The sequence below is a fragment of the Netta rufina genome (genome assembly GCF_964035555.1).
Source record: "Netta rufina genome assembly, chromosome: 2".
NCBI classification, from domain to species: Eukaryota; Metazoa; Chordata; class Aves; order Anseriformes; family Anatidae; genus Netta; species Netta rufina.
This window is the reverse complement of record NC_140124.1, coordinates 136,864,254-136,887,077: the sequence shown is the minus strand read 5'-3', so window position 1 is coordinate 136,887,077 and position 22,824 is coordinate 136,864,254. Positions and strand designations below refer to the sequence as shown.

Sequence of the window (22,824 nt, the reverse complement as noted above, 5' to 3'; positions counted from 1 at the left end):
AGAGGCCCTGTGTCTGCAATGTATCCAAGGAAGAGAGAGAGACATTGCATTTTCTCACTACATCATTCATGGTTCAACATGGTAACAAAACACTCTTTATTGGTGTTTCCTATGCTTGGGAAGGAATAAAGGAGGGAGCATGACGTGATACCTATGTTAGCAGGATATAAACAACTTCTGGGGTTTTGACAGGGTGAGGAGAGAGGAATACAAACAATTTGGTTTCTCTAAATCATTTCCCATTTCCACCCAGCCTCTCACGCATGCTGAATCTGTGTGGGCAGGAAAAAGGAATAGCTTCTCCAGCTATTCCCTTAGACTTTTGGAAAGGGCAAGTTGATTGTGTCTTGCCTCTTCAACTCTCCCCTTAACTCTTTTTCTTATTTGTGAAGATTTTTCAGTGGGTCTAACAGCAGTTCTAGTGGAGTTGGTGCCTTGTCACACTAACTTCTACTGTCCTTAAAAGATGCTGTCAACCTGACTACACTTTGGTATGAAGATAAGGAATCTTCATACCTTAATAAATAGTGTTGTTTTTTTTAGAAAAAATATTTAAACTTACAATTCTGTCACTGTTAGTGACTACTCTTCCACACTATTGACTGACACTATCGCCTATTGACTTCCAGAAATAAACAAGAATGTCAAATTCAAGAGATGGCTGCTGAACACTACAGGATTCTATTAAAATAAATAAATTAATTATTTTAATTAATTATTCAGAAGATGATCCGTCATGTGTTCCATCATCTCTCTCACTGAATAAGTACAAGAAGATTCAGAGATGGATTGAGTCCTATGTTCTTGAGTTCTTGAGTGAAGATACTTAATGTGAGTAGTGGGTACTAGGCACAGAGAATATTTTACGATTTACTGGTTTTAATGAAGAACATAATTAGTGCATACAAATATGAATTCATGAGAAGATGCCAAAGCTTCAACAAAATTTAAACAACTTTAAAAGCCTACTTTAAAATTCATTTTTCATCATTTGTCAGACAATTCTCCTTGTACATAAGGTGTTGCAAAATAACCTCAGTCTAATTTACTGAATAATATTCTTATTAAAGTAAGACCCTTCCTACTGTTAGAATATTAGAATGAGTTATAAGATTGATCAAACAAACAATAATAAAACATGCATTTCACTTACCTCTCTAACTTTGTCACTGTAGATGATGTAAACACCTGCTCAGAGCTATGTTATTATAAAAAGAAATCAGCTGCAAACCAGGAGAAACCTACCTCAGTGGTGGTACTGGAAGATTCCAGCCCAATCATGTTGGCTTGTACCAACTGCTGAAGAAGTTGTACTTGAGCCACATTGAGGAAGAAATCCAGATTTGTTGTCATATTCACTTCCAAAGAATGACCACACACCAAAATTTCCTATGGAGAAAAGGGAAAATATTAGATATCAGGTACTGGGCAAATAATTTTTAGTTTCTATGTAACTATGTATTTAAAATAAGAATTAGTAAAGCTCAGAGATTTCTTTACTGAATAAATTCTAAGCATCCTAGCCACCTCCTAAGCTTTTTTTTTTTTTTAATGTTATTTTATATCTGCACTTGTGATGACCTTTTACACAAAATATCAAGTTTTCAATTTTTACTTTCTACATGTATTATTTGTTACTTTACAACTGTGCACATCTATTGCATTGTTGTAGTACACACCTAATACCCCTTATGTTCCTGTATCGGTTTTGCTCTACCCAGGAGGTAGCTATTATGAAAAATATTCTTTGTGAGCTGACAGAAACTTACTGGCATATTCCCTACATAAAATGTTTTAAATTCTTGAGATATAAACTATACCAAAAAGAGTCAATACCTTTTGGGTGTAACATGCTTCACAGACTAAGCATGAACAAGCTGACCCACGGACTGGTAAAAGTGACTGTTAAATCTGGAATAACTTGAAGTACCCACAATAATGACTAGGGATTGGATGCTTTGTGGAAATTTGTGGGCTTAAAAACTTGGCTAAAAGAACACAGCTCAACTAGCTTCTTATAGACAGTGTATACACTGCATTTTCAGGTTTCTCTATGAGAAGCTTATGAATGCAATGTTTTCTAATGTTATACTATAGCACCTATTTTCAACATCTTTCCATCACAAATTTTTTAAGGATTCCAGTTTTCTCAATTGCAAACAGGCTTATCTACCTCTGGACAGGCTGCCTTTAATATTAAATGCCATACACAAATTCTTTCTGTAGCAGATAGAAGACACTTCAGTTAACGATAAAGATTTTTTTTTCTTTGCAGTTGGTGATGTCTGTATTCGAAAACTTACCACACCTGTGATTTAAAACAGTGAAACAGTAAAATATTAAGATTGCCCACATACTAAGAGTTCTGCTATTTCTGTTCGCATTTTATACTAACCTCTGGGTGTAAATTCTCCGGAGTATCAATTTTTGTAAAAATAATTGCAGGAGCTGCAGTTATTCGAACAGTGAAATCTGTTAAAATTGGAGTTAAAATGGCTCTCCTTTCCTGATGCCGCTTTATGCTAAAAGGAAAAAAAAGGACAGGATTAAATCACATTATAAATTGTTGAGAGGCAAAAACTTCTGACGTTTTTCTTTATATCCATTATGTAGCATAAAACTGCTTCAACAGTAGTTTGGCTTTCTGGTAGTTAAGCATTAAATATCATAAATCACATCTATTCCAATCCTGAAGGCAGGCTTCTTCTTTCATTTCACAGAAAAGATATGTCTAAATATTTGACTCTTCAATCTATCTCCAGTTAGACAACTGGCACATTTGGCATTGCTTTTCTTTTGTTTAACCAAACTATACAAAATCATTTGAACAACGATAAAATGTTATTAGAAGTATTTTTCAAACATGCCTGTGGATGCCCTTCATTTTACAAATAACTGTCCTGAATCCTCCACAACACTTGAATTCATGCATTAAATGCATAAAACCCTGTGGTGAAAAAAATACAGTTGTTGCACACAACAACGTAACTGACAGAAAATCAAAGACATGAAAAATGACACTACCAAACCTCATAAAAGTCTAGGACTTGCACATTTCATTTGTAACAAATAAAGTCCAAAATATTTAAAATGCCTTCAAAAATGAGAAGTGACAGTCCTTCTGCACTGCTTCTTTCACTGCTTGTTCCTAGTAGTTGTTCCTACTTGGTACCTTTTCATCTAGATATTAACATTTGCTTGCCAAGAATATCTGTGCCATTAAACTTGATAATGATGTTTGTTTCCCAGCTGGGTATTAATTTTTTTCCTTTAACCAAATACAAGGCCTAGAGGCACAAGCTCATAATGGATGGACCACTAATAGCTTATGACAACACATTCCAAATAGCCAGAATCTTCTGTGTCAGGTCAAATAAACTATTGCCACAAAATGCCATCTGAGAGTCTCTGATCAGGAAAAAAATAATGTAATGAGATCAAGATGGTGCTCAGCCCTTAAAAGAAGATACAGCTCAAATTCCTGGGACAGCCCTTCTATCAAGATTGATTTTGGTAATTCTTTCTACCTATCATAAGTTACAAAAATGCTAAATGTCTGCACTTCCCCAAAGAGAAATCTAGAAATTACTGAAAAATTATGGGTCTGAGCTAAATTTTCCAATGCCCACAGAATAAGAAATTATCAACTATGAAACAATGCAAGTCAAAGTATACGCTAAATTATGCAAACATCTATTACAATATAAGACCAAACAACACTTCCATGTAAAAAAAAAAAAAAAAAAAAAAAAAAAGAAAGAAAGAAGAATATATCTATTCAGATAACTCTTCAGATACATCTGATTGTCAGATAGGTATACCTGTATTAGACCTAATCTCGTTCTATCTAGCAAAGGAGATGTGGTAGTTCAGACATCATCATAAATTGCCCAAGTGAGCCAGACACATGAACTATGTAATTATACAATCAGTTCTTACCATCAACTAGAATTATCTATATTAATGTCATTAAATGATATGGTTACACATCTGTCTATGTAGGAATAATCTCTTGACACACGTGGAACAGGTGTTTAAAGTTCTTGATTAAGAACAGGTATTGATACAGATATTCCAGAGTAACAATAATAGTTCTGAGAAGGATTCTGTGGAAAGTACAGAATCGCAAAGATTGCTGGTTTGTTGGCCAAGAGTTAGGCAGAAATGAAATGAAATAGATATCATAACATGACTAGAAGTCAGGCTTCGATATATTTCTACCAAGACACAAAACCACAGATGGCAGTTTACTGCTCAGACTATTTTGATGCTTCAAATTTCACTAGCAGTCTGAGTGTTCTCAGAACATGTAGGAGGCATGGCAAACAATAAGAGAATGTAAACTATCATATAGAGGTAGGCTGTAAGTCTTTTAAATTTATTTAGGACAACAGTATACAGAAGTTAGCTAGCAGATGCTACAGATCAGAGACCTATTATTTACTGAGCACAAGTGTAACAAACATTTGCCTTTGTTTCACATGACCTTCACAATCACTGCCAAGTTGGCTGCACACTAGTTATAGCAATATGCTTAAAATCGAGTTGATTTATGACTGTGAGAAATTTACCATCTTACTGTAAAAACTTTAATATTTTGGTAAGCTGTTGCTCTGCTGGTCTACAATGATGGTTTCTGAAGCAAGATTAGTCTAATTAATTCCACAAATTAAATGCAGACCAGTTTTTGGTTAGTGTACATCTTCAACTAAAAAAAGTGTCTTAGATTTTGCCAGGTCTACAAATGCTTCTCTCCCTGCCATCACCTTCATTTTAAATTTAAACCAGATGGCTTTCTTCCCAATTCCTACTTCCCCTTCACAATCGGATGAGAAAGAAATGCTTTCATTTCTGAGAAAAATGGAAGAGCTAAGCAGTAGAACAATTCTATAAAAGAGCACACATCTATATGCTACTGAACTTCAATGTGAAGGGACTTAACGCTGCTGGTATATATGATTTTGACAAATGAAACAGAGCTATAGAAGCAAGTTATTTGTTGAACCCAAAACCTACAACTGGCTCTTTTCATCATTGTTCAAATTATTTCTCAGCTTATTCCCATTTATTTTCAAATGTTATTCTAGAAGGTACCCAGTACACTGCATCGTAGAGGACTTTTTTGTTAATATAGATTGGTTGCTTTTTTTTTTTTTTTTTCTGTTTTTTTTTTTAAATCATCCTTATGTGGTATTCCTGTCCTGCTCTACTTACTAGTTTCCACATTTCTAGTTGGTGAATTTGAAGCTCAGCCAAATCAAGTATTAGCAAAATAATTGTAAGTACAAACAGAAGGCAAACAGAGCACAGTAAATAATGAGGGGAGAGGATATGAGAAAGTGCACAAAAGGAACAAAGAAACAAATTCCACTTTGAATTATTAAGTCTTCCACACTGCACCTAAGTGCACCGTTAACTTAACACAGGTGTACGCCACATGAGCTTATGAAAAAACTTGATTGTGAAGAGCGTAATGATGGCTCTGTGTCTGCAGCACATTCATTCCATGGTTCATTTGTGCATCTGTTATATATTTGTCTTGGAAAAAAAAAAAAAAGAAAAAAAGAAAAGAAAAGGAAAAGCTAGTACTTTTAGAGATGTTAAAGCAGTTGATCATCTACACTTAAAAGTACTGCACATAGTACTTGAAAGTCCATATGTTAGCGCAGAGCAACAAGGAAGCAAAACAGTTATGATAAGGTCTGGAGGTGCCTTTTACTCAGTGCTGAATTAGGACTATATCTGAATGATTATATGAACTCTGGTTATTGACTACAGATCCACATTGTAAAATCACAGGACAAAAATGGTCTCTGTCCTCAAAGGTTTACAATTTAAATCTAAGAAAAAACAGACCTGAAGACTGGGAAATAAAAGTAACAACTAACGGCATTGTAGGTAATGACATCAGTACAGTGGCAACGTTACAGCTGTTTTATGAGTTTTTCTATTACACTGTAATAGAAATGATTTTTTGGGGGGAAGGATTTGAAAGACAACATTGCAATGATTTTGTGCATGTTCACAGGAGATGCCTTTAAACCTGTAGGATAACCTAGGAGTGAGCACGAAAATACCTTTTTGGAAATTAAATGCAGCAGCCCCGTTAACTGGCATGGTGAGGTTTGATGAACACTGAGTGTAGGCAAGTCAAAGCAAATGAAAGAAGACATACAAGAAGAAATGGACAGTTTGGAAGTACCTTGAAAATAAAGACATATCTAATGATTAATGTAACAAAAAAAATGTTGTGGAGACAAGATAAAGAGATATGAAGAACAGAATTTTGTTTTCAAAACAACATTTGATTGCATCAAATCATAGAATGGCTTGGGTTGGAAGGGACCTCAAAGATCATTTAGTTCCAACTCCCCTGCCATAGGCAGGGATGCCACCCACTAGATAAGGGTGCTCAGGGCCTCACCTAACCTGGTCTTGAACACCTCCAGGGATGGGGTGTCCACAACCCCTCTAGGCAACCTATGCCAGTGCCTCAATGCTCTGAGTAAAAAACTTCCTCCTAACCTCTAATCTAAATTTCCCCTCTTTCAGTTTAAAACCATTCCCTCTCAACAGCATATGATTACATCCATTCAGAAGCACTTTGAATTTACATGAGGAGGAAGGACTGCCAAAGAGATGATGTTGCTCTAACAGAGGAGGTGTGATGATGTGAGACTGGAAAAGCTATGAAAACGTACAATAAGGAATATAACTTGGCAATCTTATATGCAAACAAAATCCAAACAAACAACAAATACTGGCCAGTAAGAGATAAAACATGACCGAGATGTGAAACTTGGAAATGTCTGCCTTATTCCTAATTATCATTTTTTTCTTAATGATACCTTACTTAATCCAGAGTTTGAGTCCTTCTATAATTAAAATATACATAGCTCAGGAAGTAACTCATATATATTGAATTCATGAATGACAACTAAGAGCTCACTTATGCCATCTAAATTTACTGTCTATGGAGAGATGAATCTTCACATAAAGTTCCATTACATGAAAAACAAAATTCAAGTATTAGCATGGAACATCCCACATAATCAAGCAGTATTTTCTAGAGGTGTAAGGCATGCAAGCCTGAAGATGTTATATTAGTTAGCATGCTACCTTTGGACTTTTTTTGGACTTTTATCTTGCATGCTTCCCTTAGAGCCGTATAAATCATTTAATCCCTGATCTACCAATGCATTGGGATACCTAACTACTGATGAGATCTGTGGAAATGAGCATCATCCCGCCTCTCATCTCCATCTTTTGGTTGGTAGAACAGTTCACATCCTTTTAGCTCCTGAGGTGTTACAAAGAATCATCATAAGACAGTGAAATAGTGTAACTCTACTTTGCGGACTATCTAATGACCAAAAAATTAGACAATGAACAAACGTACACCATCTGGCTGTACAGAATGACTATTGTTATGTAATTATGCCTCAGTAAAACTAATTTTCATCTTATTAAGACTAATAAGATGTGCAACATTTCACTGCTGTGGATTAATAAAGGAAATTACATCCCCCTTGTTATTGAGTAAGACTTTGTACAGTGCATATAAAAATACAACTCCAGGTACAATAAATACAACAAACTGAAGTACAAAACTGAATGCAAACATATTCTATTTTATTCCAAGATTCACAAGGAATGCCCCTACTTCCCCACACATGGATCTACTGATCATTTCTTCTTGGTCTTCCCTCCTAGAATCTGGCAAGCTGCACTTCAACTCTCCAAAAAAGCATGAAAATGAAAACTATTCAAGGAAAAATCTGCAGGAAACATTTCTGAGGATTCTTGCAAAGCAAGAGTGGTATTTTGTTCAGTTTCATACAACAGATCATTGGCTCCCTGACATACTCAATGAAAGTTGCAAAGAGCTGTTCCAGATGGTCGTATGCCAAGGACAGAACTGTAATGCAGTATATTGCCACACTCAATTCATTACCACACAGAGAAGTAATGCTTTTAAGCTCAATTAATTTATTTTTTTTTTTAACAGAGTTTATTCAGGCTGCAGGAAGCAGAAGTTGCTGCTGGGAGCTGTAGAAGGATTGCACAGGGATGGGGGCGAGGCCTCAAGAGAGGATATATTTCTTTATTTCCTTCAGGGCTGTTGTTTTTTCCACTGAGAGGAGGGAGAGGGAGGAGGAGATCCACAAGCTGAAAAAGCAGTTTTCAATCAAGAAAACTTCTTTTGGTTAAGTACTCCCAGTTCCCCACATGCTGTTTGGTAAAGGGAATAAACGTGGACAGGTTTCATTTGTACATAACCTTACTAGAACTGTCTGACTGTTTCCAGTACTCTTTTTATATATTACACCATTAGGGAGCTTTTTATAACATCTACAGCGAAGGATAAACATTTCATAATGGGAAGAGTTATGACCCCAAATCCCCAGTACAGCGTGGTATTTGGACAGGTTTTTCTGAGAGCGGGCACCTACCCTACCAGAGCGTTCTAGTTCCCCCCATTCTTCCTGCAGTGACCTCAAGAGGCATGGGAGGCTCATAGATGCTTCAGGATAATATGTTGAAGAATTTTACACTAATTTCCTCAAAACATTTAACACCTATTCTCAAAGTAGGATTACTTTCTTTCCAAATCTCACTGTAAGTGAAAAAAAATAAAAAATAAACAAATTCAAAAGCATGAGATATTTGGTACTAGAAACACTGAACTCCAGAAGAAATGGTGGGAACATCTGAATGATTTACTTTCTATATAAATGGTGCTAAACCATTTAAATTATAAATTATGTCGAAAGCTTTCAGATATTTGTTTACATTACATACAAAAATTTTATATTTAGAATGATTTGGTTTTCATTCAAGTTTTTAAAACAAGACCAGATTTCAACTCAGAAGACTAAATTACAATATAATAAATTCTAGATTTTTTACAGCTCTTTAACTAAAACAAAACAAAACAAAAAACACCAAACTAACACTTTTAGAAATGGGAACGCAAAATAAAGGGTGATATCTCTGCTGAAGTTCTCTGCATGTGAAATACCCAGATATAGATTAGATTCTATACTGTACCACACTTTGTCTATACATTAAAAATGAGTTAAGTAATAGAGAAATGGATCACAAAAAAGAATTTTAAAAATCAGTTAACCTAATAAACCATAACACTGTGTCTAAATGATAAGTAAAACCAAGGAGAATCACAGAATCACAGAATTTTCTAGGTTGGAAGAGACCTCAAGGTCATCGAGTCCAACCTCCAACCTAACGCTAACAGTCCCCACTAAACCATATCCCTAAGCTCTACAAAGTAGTACATGTAAAAGTACAAAGTAGTACATGTAGAAGTACATGTAAACCAAATAACGAAACTAACCCTACAATAATTCAGTAAAAATCATTATGTTCCAGGTAAAACATCTAAATGAAACTTAAAGAATTAAAAAAGGAAACAGTATCATAAATAGGTCAAAGTATAAAGCTTCCATGATAATTGCAGTAAATCTTAAGATAAAAATCACCCTGAAAACACTAAGCACCATGTAAAACACCATGCAGCCATCTTCTTGGTGCATGCTGGAAATCTCTCAATGGATGGCAAAGTTCAATATGGGTTCTTACAGTTCTCAGCACACCACTTGCACAGATCATAAAATAGATCCAGATTCAGCAAAGCTGACTGCCAACTAAAAAGCAAAAATGTGAATATCCTGAAAAAGAATTGTAGTAAATGTGTAAAAATGTAAGCCAAAAGGACAAGAAAACACTTATTCCAGCTTTCTCTTTAAATATATTCAAGCTGGAATTAAAATACAGTGTTGCATACCACAAAGAAAAAGCTAATGGATTTAATTAAAACTGATTAAAAACTATATTAAACTATATTAAAAAATGAATTAGAAGACTCAAGTAAAAACTGTTTCAGAATAAACTTACTTATATATCAAATACATTGTAATAAAAATTTATTTTGGAAGTCTACTGAGAAAACAAATCATATCCAAGCAGTTATATGAAAAAAGAGAATTCCGATTATTTTCAACTGTTTCTCTTATTCTTATCTGTATAGCTTTTTAGTAATCTCACCAGTTTTCCTATCAAAATCGATAACCATAAAGCTCAGACTGAAGTCTGCTAGCAACATGACTTCAGCCACCAACAGGAAGGAAAAAGGAACGGCAATTCCCCAGTGGCTGCTTTTGTAATGTTAGCTTTACTCACAGATTAGCCAGAAGTCCTTTGGAGATTAATTCTCTAAAAAAATGCTGGTGGCCCTACAACATTTTGTGAGAATGAACTTCATGGGCAACTTGCCCAAAATCAAGGCCTACGTAGAACGGGTCATGTATATATTTTCAAGACCAAGAAATTAAATGCAAAGTTGTCTATGAAATTGTGTTAATAATAAATAAATAAATAAATCATTATATGGCAGGAGAGAACCAGATGATCTTATAATTGAAGAACCAATACTATCACTGTGTTTAACTGATTTTTCATCTGTATTCCAGTCACTCCTTGTAGTTTTATCATTGCTTTGGTTAGATCTGCTGTTACTGACCTCTGTTTTTCAGTGATAAACTAGAGTTTATTCTTGGTCATTTTGTTTTCCTGCACGTATTCCTCCAGAATAGCCTTATATGCTCTTTTGATCTTCCATCAATTCATTATGTACAAATCTTAGGCTTCATGTGATCCTCGTGTAGCTTCTTTTGCTACAACTTGCCCTGCTTCCAGGAAAATCTCACAGATTCCAGTCATCTCCTTTACTCTTGAAAATTAAACAACCAATATTTCAATTTTTGTCTTCTTTCATGATTCGTCCTGTTTTTCTATTTCACTTTCAGGAACACAGCCCTTAATTCAGACAGGAAACTGTATCTTGGGAGACATAAAATAGTGCATCCGTTTCATAAAGATTGGACCCATGGCCAAAGAGCCAAGCACACGCAGCACCACAGAATGGAGGGGGGCCAATAATGCAGAAGAATGGAAGCTTGTGATGGCAAGGACCAGCAGCAGGAGGAGATTTCACCTGAAGCCTGACATGCTCTTGCAGAACCTCTCCACCACTCTCTAGACTGAAGAAGAAAGGCCCATCACATCAGGGCCCATCAAATATGAGATATCATGGAAAGACTGCCAAGGCTTGTCCACATGTTGGACTATTACCTTCTGCTGCTCTTCCATGTGGACATTAATACCAAGGGCGAATTGTAAACCATCAAACAAGATTTCAGAGCTCTGGGGATGGTGGTCAAGGGTCTGGGAGCCCAGGTCATTTTGTCCTCAATCCTGCCAGTGAGGTGGGAGAATGGGAGAAGTTGCAGAGAGATTTTCCAAGTTAACAACTGGCTGCACTGCTGGTGTTGGCAACGTGTTTTCAGTTTCTGTGATCACAGGACCCTGACTGAAGACTGACAACTGACGGAGAGAGGCGATATCCACCTTATTAAGTGAGGCACGTGTGTCTTTGCCAACATGTTAGTTAGCCTGGTAAAGGAGGGCTTCAAAATGAAAGAAGGGGGATGGGGAACATCACAGAGACAGAGTAGTCAGCAAAACACGGCTTCAGTTGGGGGTGCATGCAGCCGAGCAACTGTGTACAGGACATGGCTGTGGAGGATCCTCTCACAATCCTGCTGGGAAACCTGCATGCTCGATTACCCCTCTGAAATGTCTGTACACCAGTGCATGAAGCATTGGGAAAATACAGAAGAAATAGAGATCTGCGTGTGGTTGCAGGGCCGTGATCTCATTGCCACTACAGAGATATGATGAGATAGCTCACATGACTGGGATGCTATCAGAGATAGCTATGTACTTTTTAGGGAAGACAGGCCAGGAAGGCAAGGTGGTGGAGTTGCTCTTTATGTGAGAGAGCAACTGGAATGTATCAAGCTCTGCCTTGATGTGCATGAAGAGTGAGTTAAGAACTCATGGGTAAGGATTAAGGGGCAGGCTAACATGGGTGACTGTTGTGGGTGTTTACTACAGGCCACCTGATCAGGAAGTCAATGAGGTCTTCTACGGATAGCTGGAAGTAGTAGCCTTTTAGATCACAGGCCCTGGTTCTCATGAGGGATTTCAGCGACCCTGATATTTGCTGGGAAGACAACACACCTAGGCACAAACAGTCCAGGAGGTTCTTACAGAGCACTAATGATAACTTTTTGACACAGTTGGAAAAGCCAATGAGGAGAGGTGTGACGCTAGACCTTGTACTAACAAACAAGGAATGGCTGCAGATGTAAAAGTTGACAGCAGCGTTGGCTGCAGTGACTATGAGATGGTGGATTTCAACATTCTGTGTGGAAGAAGCAGGGCAATAAGTAGGATTGCAACTCTGGACTTCAGAAGAGCAAACTTTCGCTTCTTCAGGAATTCACTTGGAGGAATCCCATGGATTCGGGCCTTTAAGGGACAGGAGGCCAAGAGATCTGGTCAATACTCAAGCATCACTTCCTCCAAGCACCAGATCAGTGCATCCCTATGAGAAAGAAGTTATGCAAAGGGGACAGGAGATCTACATGGATGAGCAAGGACCTACTAGCAAAACTCAATCAGAAGAAGGTATACAGGAGGCATTTTTTGACTTATACAACCTGTAAAACCTGTATGCATTTTTATAGCACATGCATGAATTTGTAGAGTTAAAAAAAAAAAAAAAAAAGCATATTAGAACTAGAAATTAAATTTCAAAAACTCCAAAATCAGAAAACAAAAACAAAAACAAAAACAAAAACTAATATTTTATAATTTAAAATTTTAAAACTTAAAATACTAAGCAAGTGTACGCAGGTTTTACCTTTCAGTTCTATTTACACAGAGGGCAGAGCTTTGCATGTGTATCACACAGTATACAACAAGGAAGACTCAGTTTAAATATCTCATTCTAAAAATTTGTCTGGTTTTAGTTACAGAAGCACAAAAAACACTTCAGAACCAATAGGAAATGTTCTACTTTATCCTCCTCTAACTTAAAAATGACTAAGCTGGTTTTACTCAAGCTTTGTAATAATACAAACAAAAGAAGTTAAAAACAAAAACAAAACCTCCTGTTGCTTGTAGACTGAGAAGCTGGATGTCATGTCTCAGCCCTGGAGTTATTTTTATGGACATAACAATAAGCCACTCAGAAAAGAGCTTATAATGGAAAAAAAGACACAATAACTAGACAATAACTGCAGTGCAGCAATTAATAGTGATATTCCCTTCAAATGCATAATCCAAAACTCCGTACAAATTGTGCTTGCCATGCAAAAAAACAATGCAGAGTTAGTTGATTCAGATATACAGCAAATGGTATCTGTAATGTTTGTGCTATGTAACTTCAGAAGAATGTTAAAAGTTCCTACCTACTGGCCATGTTCCATTCAAGTGCTGGATTTTGTGAATTTCTTTCAGTCTCTGGCAAAACCCCTCCTTTTCCATTTTCCTTCTCTGGTTTCAACTGATTCCAATGAGCAGTACCAATGTTTATAGATTGAAGATCTATTTGATATTGTCTGTCTTCAACTTCTGACCCAGGGTCTCGAAGTATTCCTAGATTCAGTGCTCTTCTGTAATACAAAAAAAAAAAAAAAAAGGCACTTCAGAAGAACAAATTGCAATGAAGAAAGCAATCACGAACACAGCTCAAATCAGACTAAAATTTGCATTGAACAAGTTTTGCTTAGTAAGACAATTAAGATACAAAAATAAGAAAACTCAGGTATGTGTTTTGCTACTCTTGATTACATCTAAGCATTACTTTAGGTCCAGATCTTCAAAAGTATCCAGATGCCTCTTCTCTTATGCATTTGAATGAGGGATACGTAAATAAGTATATTTCAAAGTTTAGGCAGGTCCACCAAAGTCATCAATCCATTGAGATCAATCCATTGACTTTATGAGCAGCCCTATGGGAAATGCAGGAAAGCATCTACTGAATAGATAAAGGATGTGTTATTCGAGTCTTCAAAAAGAACAGCTACATATCGCTATTGTGAACAACTTTACTGTGAGATAATTGTTCAAATTACCTGAAAGAATAAAAAATTGAAATAATTGTTCAAACTTACCTGAAAGAATAAAAATTGAAAAGAACATTCTAAGATGAAGAAAATCTTTTTAACACAGACTTTCAGTACAGTGTTGTGTTATTAAAATTCTCCTGACAAGTAAGAAAAAAAAGCATTTTTGAGTGAACCACATTACTTGTGGACTCTGCCAAACTCTACTGCATTGGAAGAATATTTATATTTGCGGCTGAGCTTGGAGAACAGTCACATCAAGCTTCAACAAAACAAAGAGATTTTAGATGAATGGGTGCTGTGAAGACCATTTGTTCTTACTAGTAACCAGTATGAGAGGAGTCATCTACTATAATTTGCCTTTTGCTAATGAGAGCTAGGAAATCTTCCAAGAAATGAACTTGCCCTTTCTACATGGTGAACAACATAACTTTATCCGCAATGCTCATTTAGTAATACAATAAAAAAGCACAATTGAACTTACCACTTTTTTTTTTTTTTTTTTTTAACAAGCTAGGAAAATGCACAAGGATATGATCTTGTTCATTTTGCTTTGAATCTATGCTCACATCAAATTATAGTCTATTTTTCATGATTTCCTACATTACTGAGTTGAAGTTTGATTTGAAGGATTAAAAGAAGCACACTGCAATCTGTGATACATGCACTAATGTAATCTATAGGTATTGGTATGCACCATATTTCAAAGTGCAGTCCCAATGCTGCCCAAACTCAAACCCAGCTGAAACTGCTGCTACCAATGCCATTGTCACTGATGGAATATGCTAGCAATTAAGATAATGAATTAATTATCTACCCACAGGGGCACGCAAACGTCAGGAAAGCCAAAAGTTTTTACCCGAGTGACACCTGCTGAGGCAGTGTGATGGCACCATTCAGTAGTCCTATAACTTTCTGAAATGCTTATCTGAAATGCACTGTAAATCTGTTATGTCAGTAGTGATATTTCAAATTTAAATGTGGTTTCTTAAAATTTAGTAATGTGTTTGTCAACTTTTCACATAGAGAGATCTAACCACAACAACTGTGTCTTTTATTATTCTTTCTAGACATTATTTCCTCAACATGTATGAAGTCTTATTTATTTATAAACTGTAGATTATAGTTTGGCCTAGTGTCTATTTACACACCTTGTTTAATGGAAGTAAATATTGGAATAAGTAAATATTGGAATATATGTTTTGTGAAATACTACTGAAATTAAAGTACCAACTTATATATTTTATGAAACCTGTTTACGTATACAAAATACAGAATATGATCATTTCACCTGCATAATGAATCATTCTCTCCGCTACTTAACAGTAAAGAAATTTTGTCATTCATTCTTTTATGAGCAGCTTGAGAGCTTGCATTAAACTGTACATAGCACTATATTCCTTAGGCTTGTTCAACACAACCATGATGTGGTGAACTTAATTCCTAGAGCAAAATTTGTCTGTGTGCAGCAATATGAAACTCCACATTGTGACAATGGCTTTCTTCCCCCTCAAAAATAACTTACTTAATTACAAAAACAATGATATCACTCTTTGACACACACACACTTCCATGCAGCAAAATACACAAAGCTACTATTTAGACATAGGGTACTAGTATATTTCATGGATAGTATAATATTAACATAATGGATTTGTCTTTTTATATTTTTACGTTTTGACTAGACGGATTATTGCTTTCAGAAGTACAACTTGCCAGCTTCATACAAGGATCAAAATATAGCTTTTTCTCCAAATACGTACATAGACACATTTACATGACCACTTATTTGTGGTTTTCTTTACAAACCATTTTTATAAGTAAGGCCCCTGTTTTCTTAGGTATATACCTTCTAGAAGGATGAGAATAGGTTAAAATGAAGCAAAATTGGCCTGATCTTAAACACATACATTATGCATAAGGTCTGTAGCCTTCTTCATTCTGTAGCTTTCAAAACCCTTTCAGAAAATAAAATCAGGGAAAAAGAGTAAGCTGAGGTTCAAGACTTCTCTAGCCCTACCATAAAAGATAATTTACTAGCTGAAATGTACTGTAGGAGTAATGATTTTAATTGCTTCACCCTTCTGAAAACAACCTCTCTATCCCATCTGAACCTTTCAGCAGGTGGTATAGACTACAACAGTTGGTCAATAATACAGTAAGATCATAAGCAAACAAAGAAGACCATAAGCATATAACAGGAAACACAGCTTTAATGTTTTTCTTTTCAAATTGATTTAGTCTGGGTCAGGCTTTTTGTATGTTTATATAAGAAACAGCTCATGTTGAACCAGTTACTTCATGCTGCTGAATAGGCATAATTCTGAGACCCACTATAAAGAAGTTAAATCTATCCACTTATAACTCATCTGAGACCTACAAAAAGCTAAACAAGGCAGGAAAAAAAAAGCATTGTAAGTCTATACATTATGTAACAATCAAGAAATAACCATAGATTTCACACATAACAGTTAATTTCTTTCAGCACTTACTAGATCTCTGTGTGCACTCATTTCCCCTCCCAGGTATAGAGATGAGAAAGTGATCCATTCAAATTAAAGGCTCTGCCCTGATGGTAAAAGATGCTTCCTATTCTAATTCCAAAGGAAACAGACAACAAGCTGGGATCAAAAAACCACCCTCTACTTTACAGGGGTAAAAGTTGGACCTGGATACAGAGGCTACGCAAAAGGACTATCTTCTCTTCTGCTTACACAGTTTGAGTCTAAATGAGTAGGAAATCCCATGATCTATGAACAAGAATTGGGTGAACTAGTGTTGAAATCACAGCAATATTATAGTTGACCTCATGCTCCATAATTGCATTTTTCACAATCTATTCAACATAATTCTCCCCTACAAGCCCACTGGAAGTGTTATACCAAATAGGGGGAATTTGAAACAACTGTTTCTTGGGGAAGCAATGGGCAACAGCCCCATTTGGAGTGAGATGCTACAGGGCATGATGTTAAGGGCAGAAAGAAAAAGTGTGGTAGTGTGGTAAATGTAGGGCATCTATGATGACAATACTAGCCTTCCAAAATGCTGAGCTTTTATTAGTAAAACTCAAGGCAGGAACCAGCTTTCTGAAAAAAAGACATTTTTTTTTCCCTCTCTATCCTATTCTTATAGCAAGTGGATGCCATTGCCACAAAGAAGCTAAAGCTTGAGTCACTGGGAGAAAAAAATAACTTTCCTATCACTGCAGAACATGTGCTACAGAGACATGATCATAGAGCATGAATGAAAGAAACCCTGTATCATGGCAGTTGGTGATTGAAGACATGGATTTGATTAAATTTGGAGAGATTAGAAGACATATTTGCCAGAAAGACCCAAAGAAGAAGGCAAAGAAAAGACAAGACAAGACACACAGGACATAGGAGAGAACAGGAGGGAGAAGGAAGATGGGATTGGGGCTGTAATGCTAAAATTACATCAAAGTTGTAGTTGTAAAATCCTCTTATTACAGGAAAGGAGGAGGAGACATCCTTAGGCAAGAAGAGTCAGTCCTGACAAATTTCTAAAATCCTGTATGTAATCCTGGGTATGTTGTTTGCCATATAGCATGAGCTCCGTATCTTTCCTAATGGGCAGCCTCAGCTTTTCTTCCCCACTCCGCCATCTGTCCCTACAGAGACTCATTTGTGGCTTAACAGACATAATGTTTTATGATGGAAACTGTTTAATCCATGTCAGTAGAGCAGACTCAAATGCTGCCACAGTATACCCCCCTTCTCACCATTTCTGATGTTTTTTTCTCAGTGCTATGCCACATACAGCTGGCTTTGCTAGCAGACGCTACCTCTCCCCTCTTCAGCTCAGCCCCAAAAGAACTCAACTACTGCCCCATCCCAACACTTGCTGGCAGCACACTCTGGATTGGATACCATCAAATTCTTTATCCAGATCATCATTTTAGCAAATGAATAGTAAACACTAACTTTTATATGATTCTTATCTCTGCACTGTAATGATTAAATGCAAACTCAGTACAGTAAGACTCCTCTCTTGGATGCTTTACCAATTACCAAGTGATGTTATCTTGTTCACTTTTCATTGTAACATTAATTAATCTTTGCAGGCATCTGCTTCATAACAACAAAAATTACATTCTCCCTTATTAGCTCATTAGTCTTGTGTTCTGTACAGCCAGATACATCATCATTCCCTGCAGAAGTACAGTACACAGTGGGAGTCCTGTAAGTCAAACTGGTTAAAGTACCTGGATTTAGCTTCAGCTTTGGAGGACCTTGTAAAAGAAAACAGCAATGCTAGCTCCATGAGCAAAATCAAAATGATTGAACGCTTCTAAACATTTACATAGTAGACAAATCCATCACATTACTAAAAGCTAAGGAATAAGTTATTAATTGAATTCCAACTGAATACTTTTTGTAGTCATCAATGGTCATACTTATAACTATATAATGGTTTGCAGTGTTTACAGCTTTTTTGCATAGACATAAACCGATTTAAGAGGTGGATTACTTGTGCAATTAGCATGCTGAAAAAAGAAGACCAGCAGTGACTGAAATATATAAAAAAACTTCTTGTGATTGTGCTAGGCAGTTTCAAACAATTGATACAGGAAAGCAATAGTCAAAAGTACAACCTGGATAATTTTCCTCTGTTTTATATAATGCTTCTTAAATGTTTGACTTGTGTTTCTTATGCTACTTGGTTCCTTTTGCTTTTTTGCTTTATGCATACCTACAGATGAGTATCATGGCTAAGAGAGAAAGTGTAAAAGTGTAAAAAAGCAAAAGAGGTGGATGAGACACCAAGTAGTTATAAAGTACTTTAGTAACTCAAGGATACACAAATTACAGCAATTATGGAACTCAGTGGTTTCAAATCATCATAACAATAAATAATAATATTAAAAAAAATCTGCTGTGCACTAGCACGTACTAAGGCATTATTCAAAATACGAATGTCAGAGCACCTGGGGAAAACAATAAAGGACAATTGGATCTACACAACAGATCATCCAGACCCACAACCATCCAACAGACCAACTAAAAAAAGAGTACTAAGGTTTAGCTGAGTGTCATTGTGTGTCTGTTAGTCTCCTCAGAGTCTGGAATACATATGGACGTGGTGTTAGATACATGTATAGAAAAAAAAAGCTTTGAAAAGGAGCTTGATTTACTGCTATTTCAGGACAGCTGAGCTTCAAGTGCAGAATCTACTACTAATAATGTCCAAGTTCCCTGCAAACTGAATGACATTAAGGGAAGATGGTCGTGATCTTCCGCAATGCCATCACACTATCACAATAGAATTGTGTCTCTTAAATATTTCCAACTGCTATTAAACAGTCATGTTTGAAACAAATGTAAATAGGATACATACAAACACAGACTTATCCCCTCTCGCAGTTTCTAGACTTTCCCACTTGTTCAGAAAAAACTGTCTTCTACAGAAGGTAGTAATAATAAAGCTTTTTTTTTTTTTTTTTTTTTTTTTTTTTTCCTTCCAGGAATCTTACCAAAATATGCCATTTACTTTTTACTGAAAGTTTTCAACACAGCTTTTTTCTTGCCAAGCTGGAGCAGACAGGTTTTCCCTTACAAGTAATTTGTAAGCTTTGTAAGTATAAATACAGACAACAATACAGATAAAAATCTCAGTTCTTAATCCTGCTCAGAGATGCTTTTGAAATAGCAAACAATCACTTTTCTTCTAGCTAACTTTGTGGCCTTAACTTAACCAGTTTTATCAACTACCACCTACTGAATTGTGCAGATACTTACTTTCACCCTAAATCATTTTTAAAAGGACTGATTTTCATTGAGCTACCATAATACAAAAGAAAAGAAATATTGTTTTTGAACAGACAGAAGAAGAAATCTGAAGAACTGAATTCAATGTTTTGCGCTATTTTGCACGTGACTGATACCCTCCCCAACAGACTAGAAAATGCTCTTTTGGCTACAGCAGAGGTGACAAACCTAACTGGGTGCATGAATGTGCAGAAGAGCAAAGTCTGCCAGGTGCCAGACATGGTGCACAAGGAGGCCAGGGACATGGGAGGCTGCTGGGACAGGCCTTTGTGCTGGCCACATCCCCTTCTCTTCAAGGCTAGAACATGCCAAAGGAAAATAGGAGAGGCAAGTTTCATTTCTACCCTCCCTAAGCTTATTGTGTGACTCTAAGCAACAAAGTTAACATCTTCAGCCACCAGTTTACTCATATATATGGTGAGCATACTGCCAAAATCACATCGTGAAGATGATTAATTGCATATAAATCATTTCGAGATACAGCGTTATATGAACACAAATGTATAAAAATATGTTTAAATTAAGTACTGCTGATTTTTAACAAGATGTTATTTATGTAACTTAAATATTTTTAGTTTGAACACCAGCGGGTACATATTCAGAGGAAAAAAATAACAGCATCCCTCCACGCCCACTAATTACAGTGGTGGAGCCAGGTGGGTGCTACTATAAATCTATTTGCTATCCGTTTAGGAAGGTCAGAATTTAGTGAACTGGACTATACCAAGGACTGGTAGCTGTGCACTGATCATATAAAAGCCACTGAACACATGAAAGGAATTAGAGTAGATCACACATCAAACATTTTGGCCTGGTGCTTCCTTCCACTAGTCCTACAGGCAGGAAATGCTCTACATATCCTGTGAGGTGACCAGACATTTCGAAGCAGCCCCGTGCTCCAAGGGCTCTGGTACAGTCATTTTCTGCAAATAAGCTGACGAACTTTTGCAGTGCAGTTGTCTTCTAGACTCGTATCTGGACCACAGAATGAACGATCCTATGATGATAAGGTATGGTATGGTAAACTACAAAGTAATTTCAGCCTGTCAGGAAAAAAAAAAAAGCATGAAACGAAACAAAGCTAAAGTTTGCAGCTGTGCATTTAGATGTCATCTGGTTTAATGACTTTTGTAACTTTATTGTTTAAATTCCTCAGCAAAAATAACAGCCTGAGCAAGTCTGAACTTTTAAAGATCAGTTTTTCATTTTTATACTGTTTAATGTTTAGACAGTTTGAGGAATCTCATTATATTTCTTAAGCATTCACCCAAATTCAGGGAGCATAGTATAAATATACAGTTGACAGACTGTATAAATGATAAGTATGCACAATTCCAAAGGAGGGTCTGTATGATATTTTTGGATGCCAAATGTTTCTACGGAAAACAAGTGGAATAGAGTTTCTCTAAATAGAGTCAGTGAGGACTGAGTGTGAAGAGTGTAAGTGGAAGTCTGGGGTAGGGATGTTAGCAAAAAGAAGTCAAAATACAATGTAACCCAAACACTTTTATGCTTTTTGATTCATGGTAGAAATAATTTTATCTCAAAACTTAATGCTGTTTGGCTGTAACAGGATCTTTAGTCTTGATTTCTCAAATATTTCAGGTCTGCTTGGTTTACCATATAGCTAAGGCAAACAATCTTGTTATTCGGTCACTGCTTCCATCCTGTATTTTACTTTGGTTTAGTTGACCATTTCACCTAGTTTACTGATACAATACCTCAGTCTTCTCAGTTCTATAAATTGACCTGGAAATGTTGAGTTTCACTGAACACAGTCTTCTTATTTTATGCACGGTATATCTTTAAGTGGTGCAGTACAATCGGGTATGATGGCATAATCTAGAAGACATACTGTCCATAGTTTGCTTGATAAACTGACATGGAACAGGATTTCTTCTTGAAAAATTGTATATCGAACTCATACCTAAACATAAGTCAAATTCTGTACAAGTATTACTGAACATTAGAAATAAATACCTTTTTTTTTTTTTTTTTCATTTATACCAAACAGTATCTACCTATCCATATTTTCGGTATGTATATATGGTAATATATGCTTGCAGCATATATAGTACAACATGAAACCACTCTAAATCGCAAATATTTAACTGCTTAACGTTCCAAGACATAATCCACATTTAACTTTGACATATATTAATCTCCCAAATGCCACTTGATTTTTTTTCTTTCTGCAGAATCATTGCATTCATATTGGCAAGTTGCAAACGTTTAAAAAATACTGAGTATTATATTGTAAAATACCCCAATAATAGTAATATAATACCAGTAATAGCCCAACCTACCGTTTTAAAGCCATTTTATGCTGAAAAAGATGAAACATTCGTCTTTCTTAAAAATGATACTTAAAAAAAATACTCCTTTCCTGTAGTCCCTGCAATTCCTTTGTCATTGAGTTAGACTTGATGATCCTTATGGATCCCTTCCAACTTGGGATATTCTATGATTTAAGTGTCGTTAGGAAACTGTCCTAGTAGAAGAACCAGAAAAATGTAGTCCCGAGAACTTCCAGGATTCCTATGACATTATGATGGATTCTTTTTCCTCTCAGAAAAAGCTTTTGAACAGTCATCTCCATTGTGAAACCACTTCCCCACCATCATTTTCTGATTTTTCTCTGGCTTTAAGGGAAGACTGGGGGAGAGGAAAAGAGTGCTTCACTATAGTATATTTTGACTTTGGAGATTACGATATACCTATTGAAGGTATTTCGTCGGTTCTTTTAGGGACTTAAGGTAAAGCTTTTAATTATGTTGCTACTAGTGAACTCATTTCCTCTTTACAAGATCATTTCTAATCTTTCTCATAGCACGACTAACTGAATCACACCTAAAAGTCAAGCATATTCTCCTTGACATATTACCACCAAATAAAGTTTTCACGTATTAACAACGTTTGACAAGAGGTATAAAATTCCATGGAGATCTAGGAAGGCTTTCTTAAAAAGCCCAATCAAACAAGAGACTAAAGCCATTAAGAGGTATTGTGCACATCACGGAAAGGGACTCCCTCCCTCTCTC

The 22,824-nt window shown here is 36.1% G+C and overlaps 1 protein-coding gene across 2 annotated transcripts in view; it reads right to left on the bottom strand.

Moving 5' to 3' along the window:
• Positions 1-22,824, bottom strand: part of VPS13B (vacuolar protein sorting 13 homolog B) — a 459,183-nt gene that overhangs the window by 154,315 nt on the left and 282,044 nt on the right. For both annotated transcript variants that reach the window (XM_084281966.1, XM_084281967.1), the window contains exons 31-33: positions 13,338-13,541; positions 2,396-2,522; positions 1,246-1,389 (exon numbers count right to left, since the gene is read on the bottom strand). In XM_084281966.1, coding sequence (XP_084138092.1) covers positions 1,246-1,389; positions 2,396-2,522; positions 13,338-13,541 — 475 coding nt within the window. The remainder of the gene's footprint in view (positions 1-1,245; positions 1,390-2,395; positions 2,523-13,337; positions 13,542-22,824) is intronic.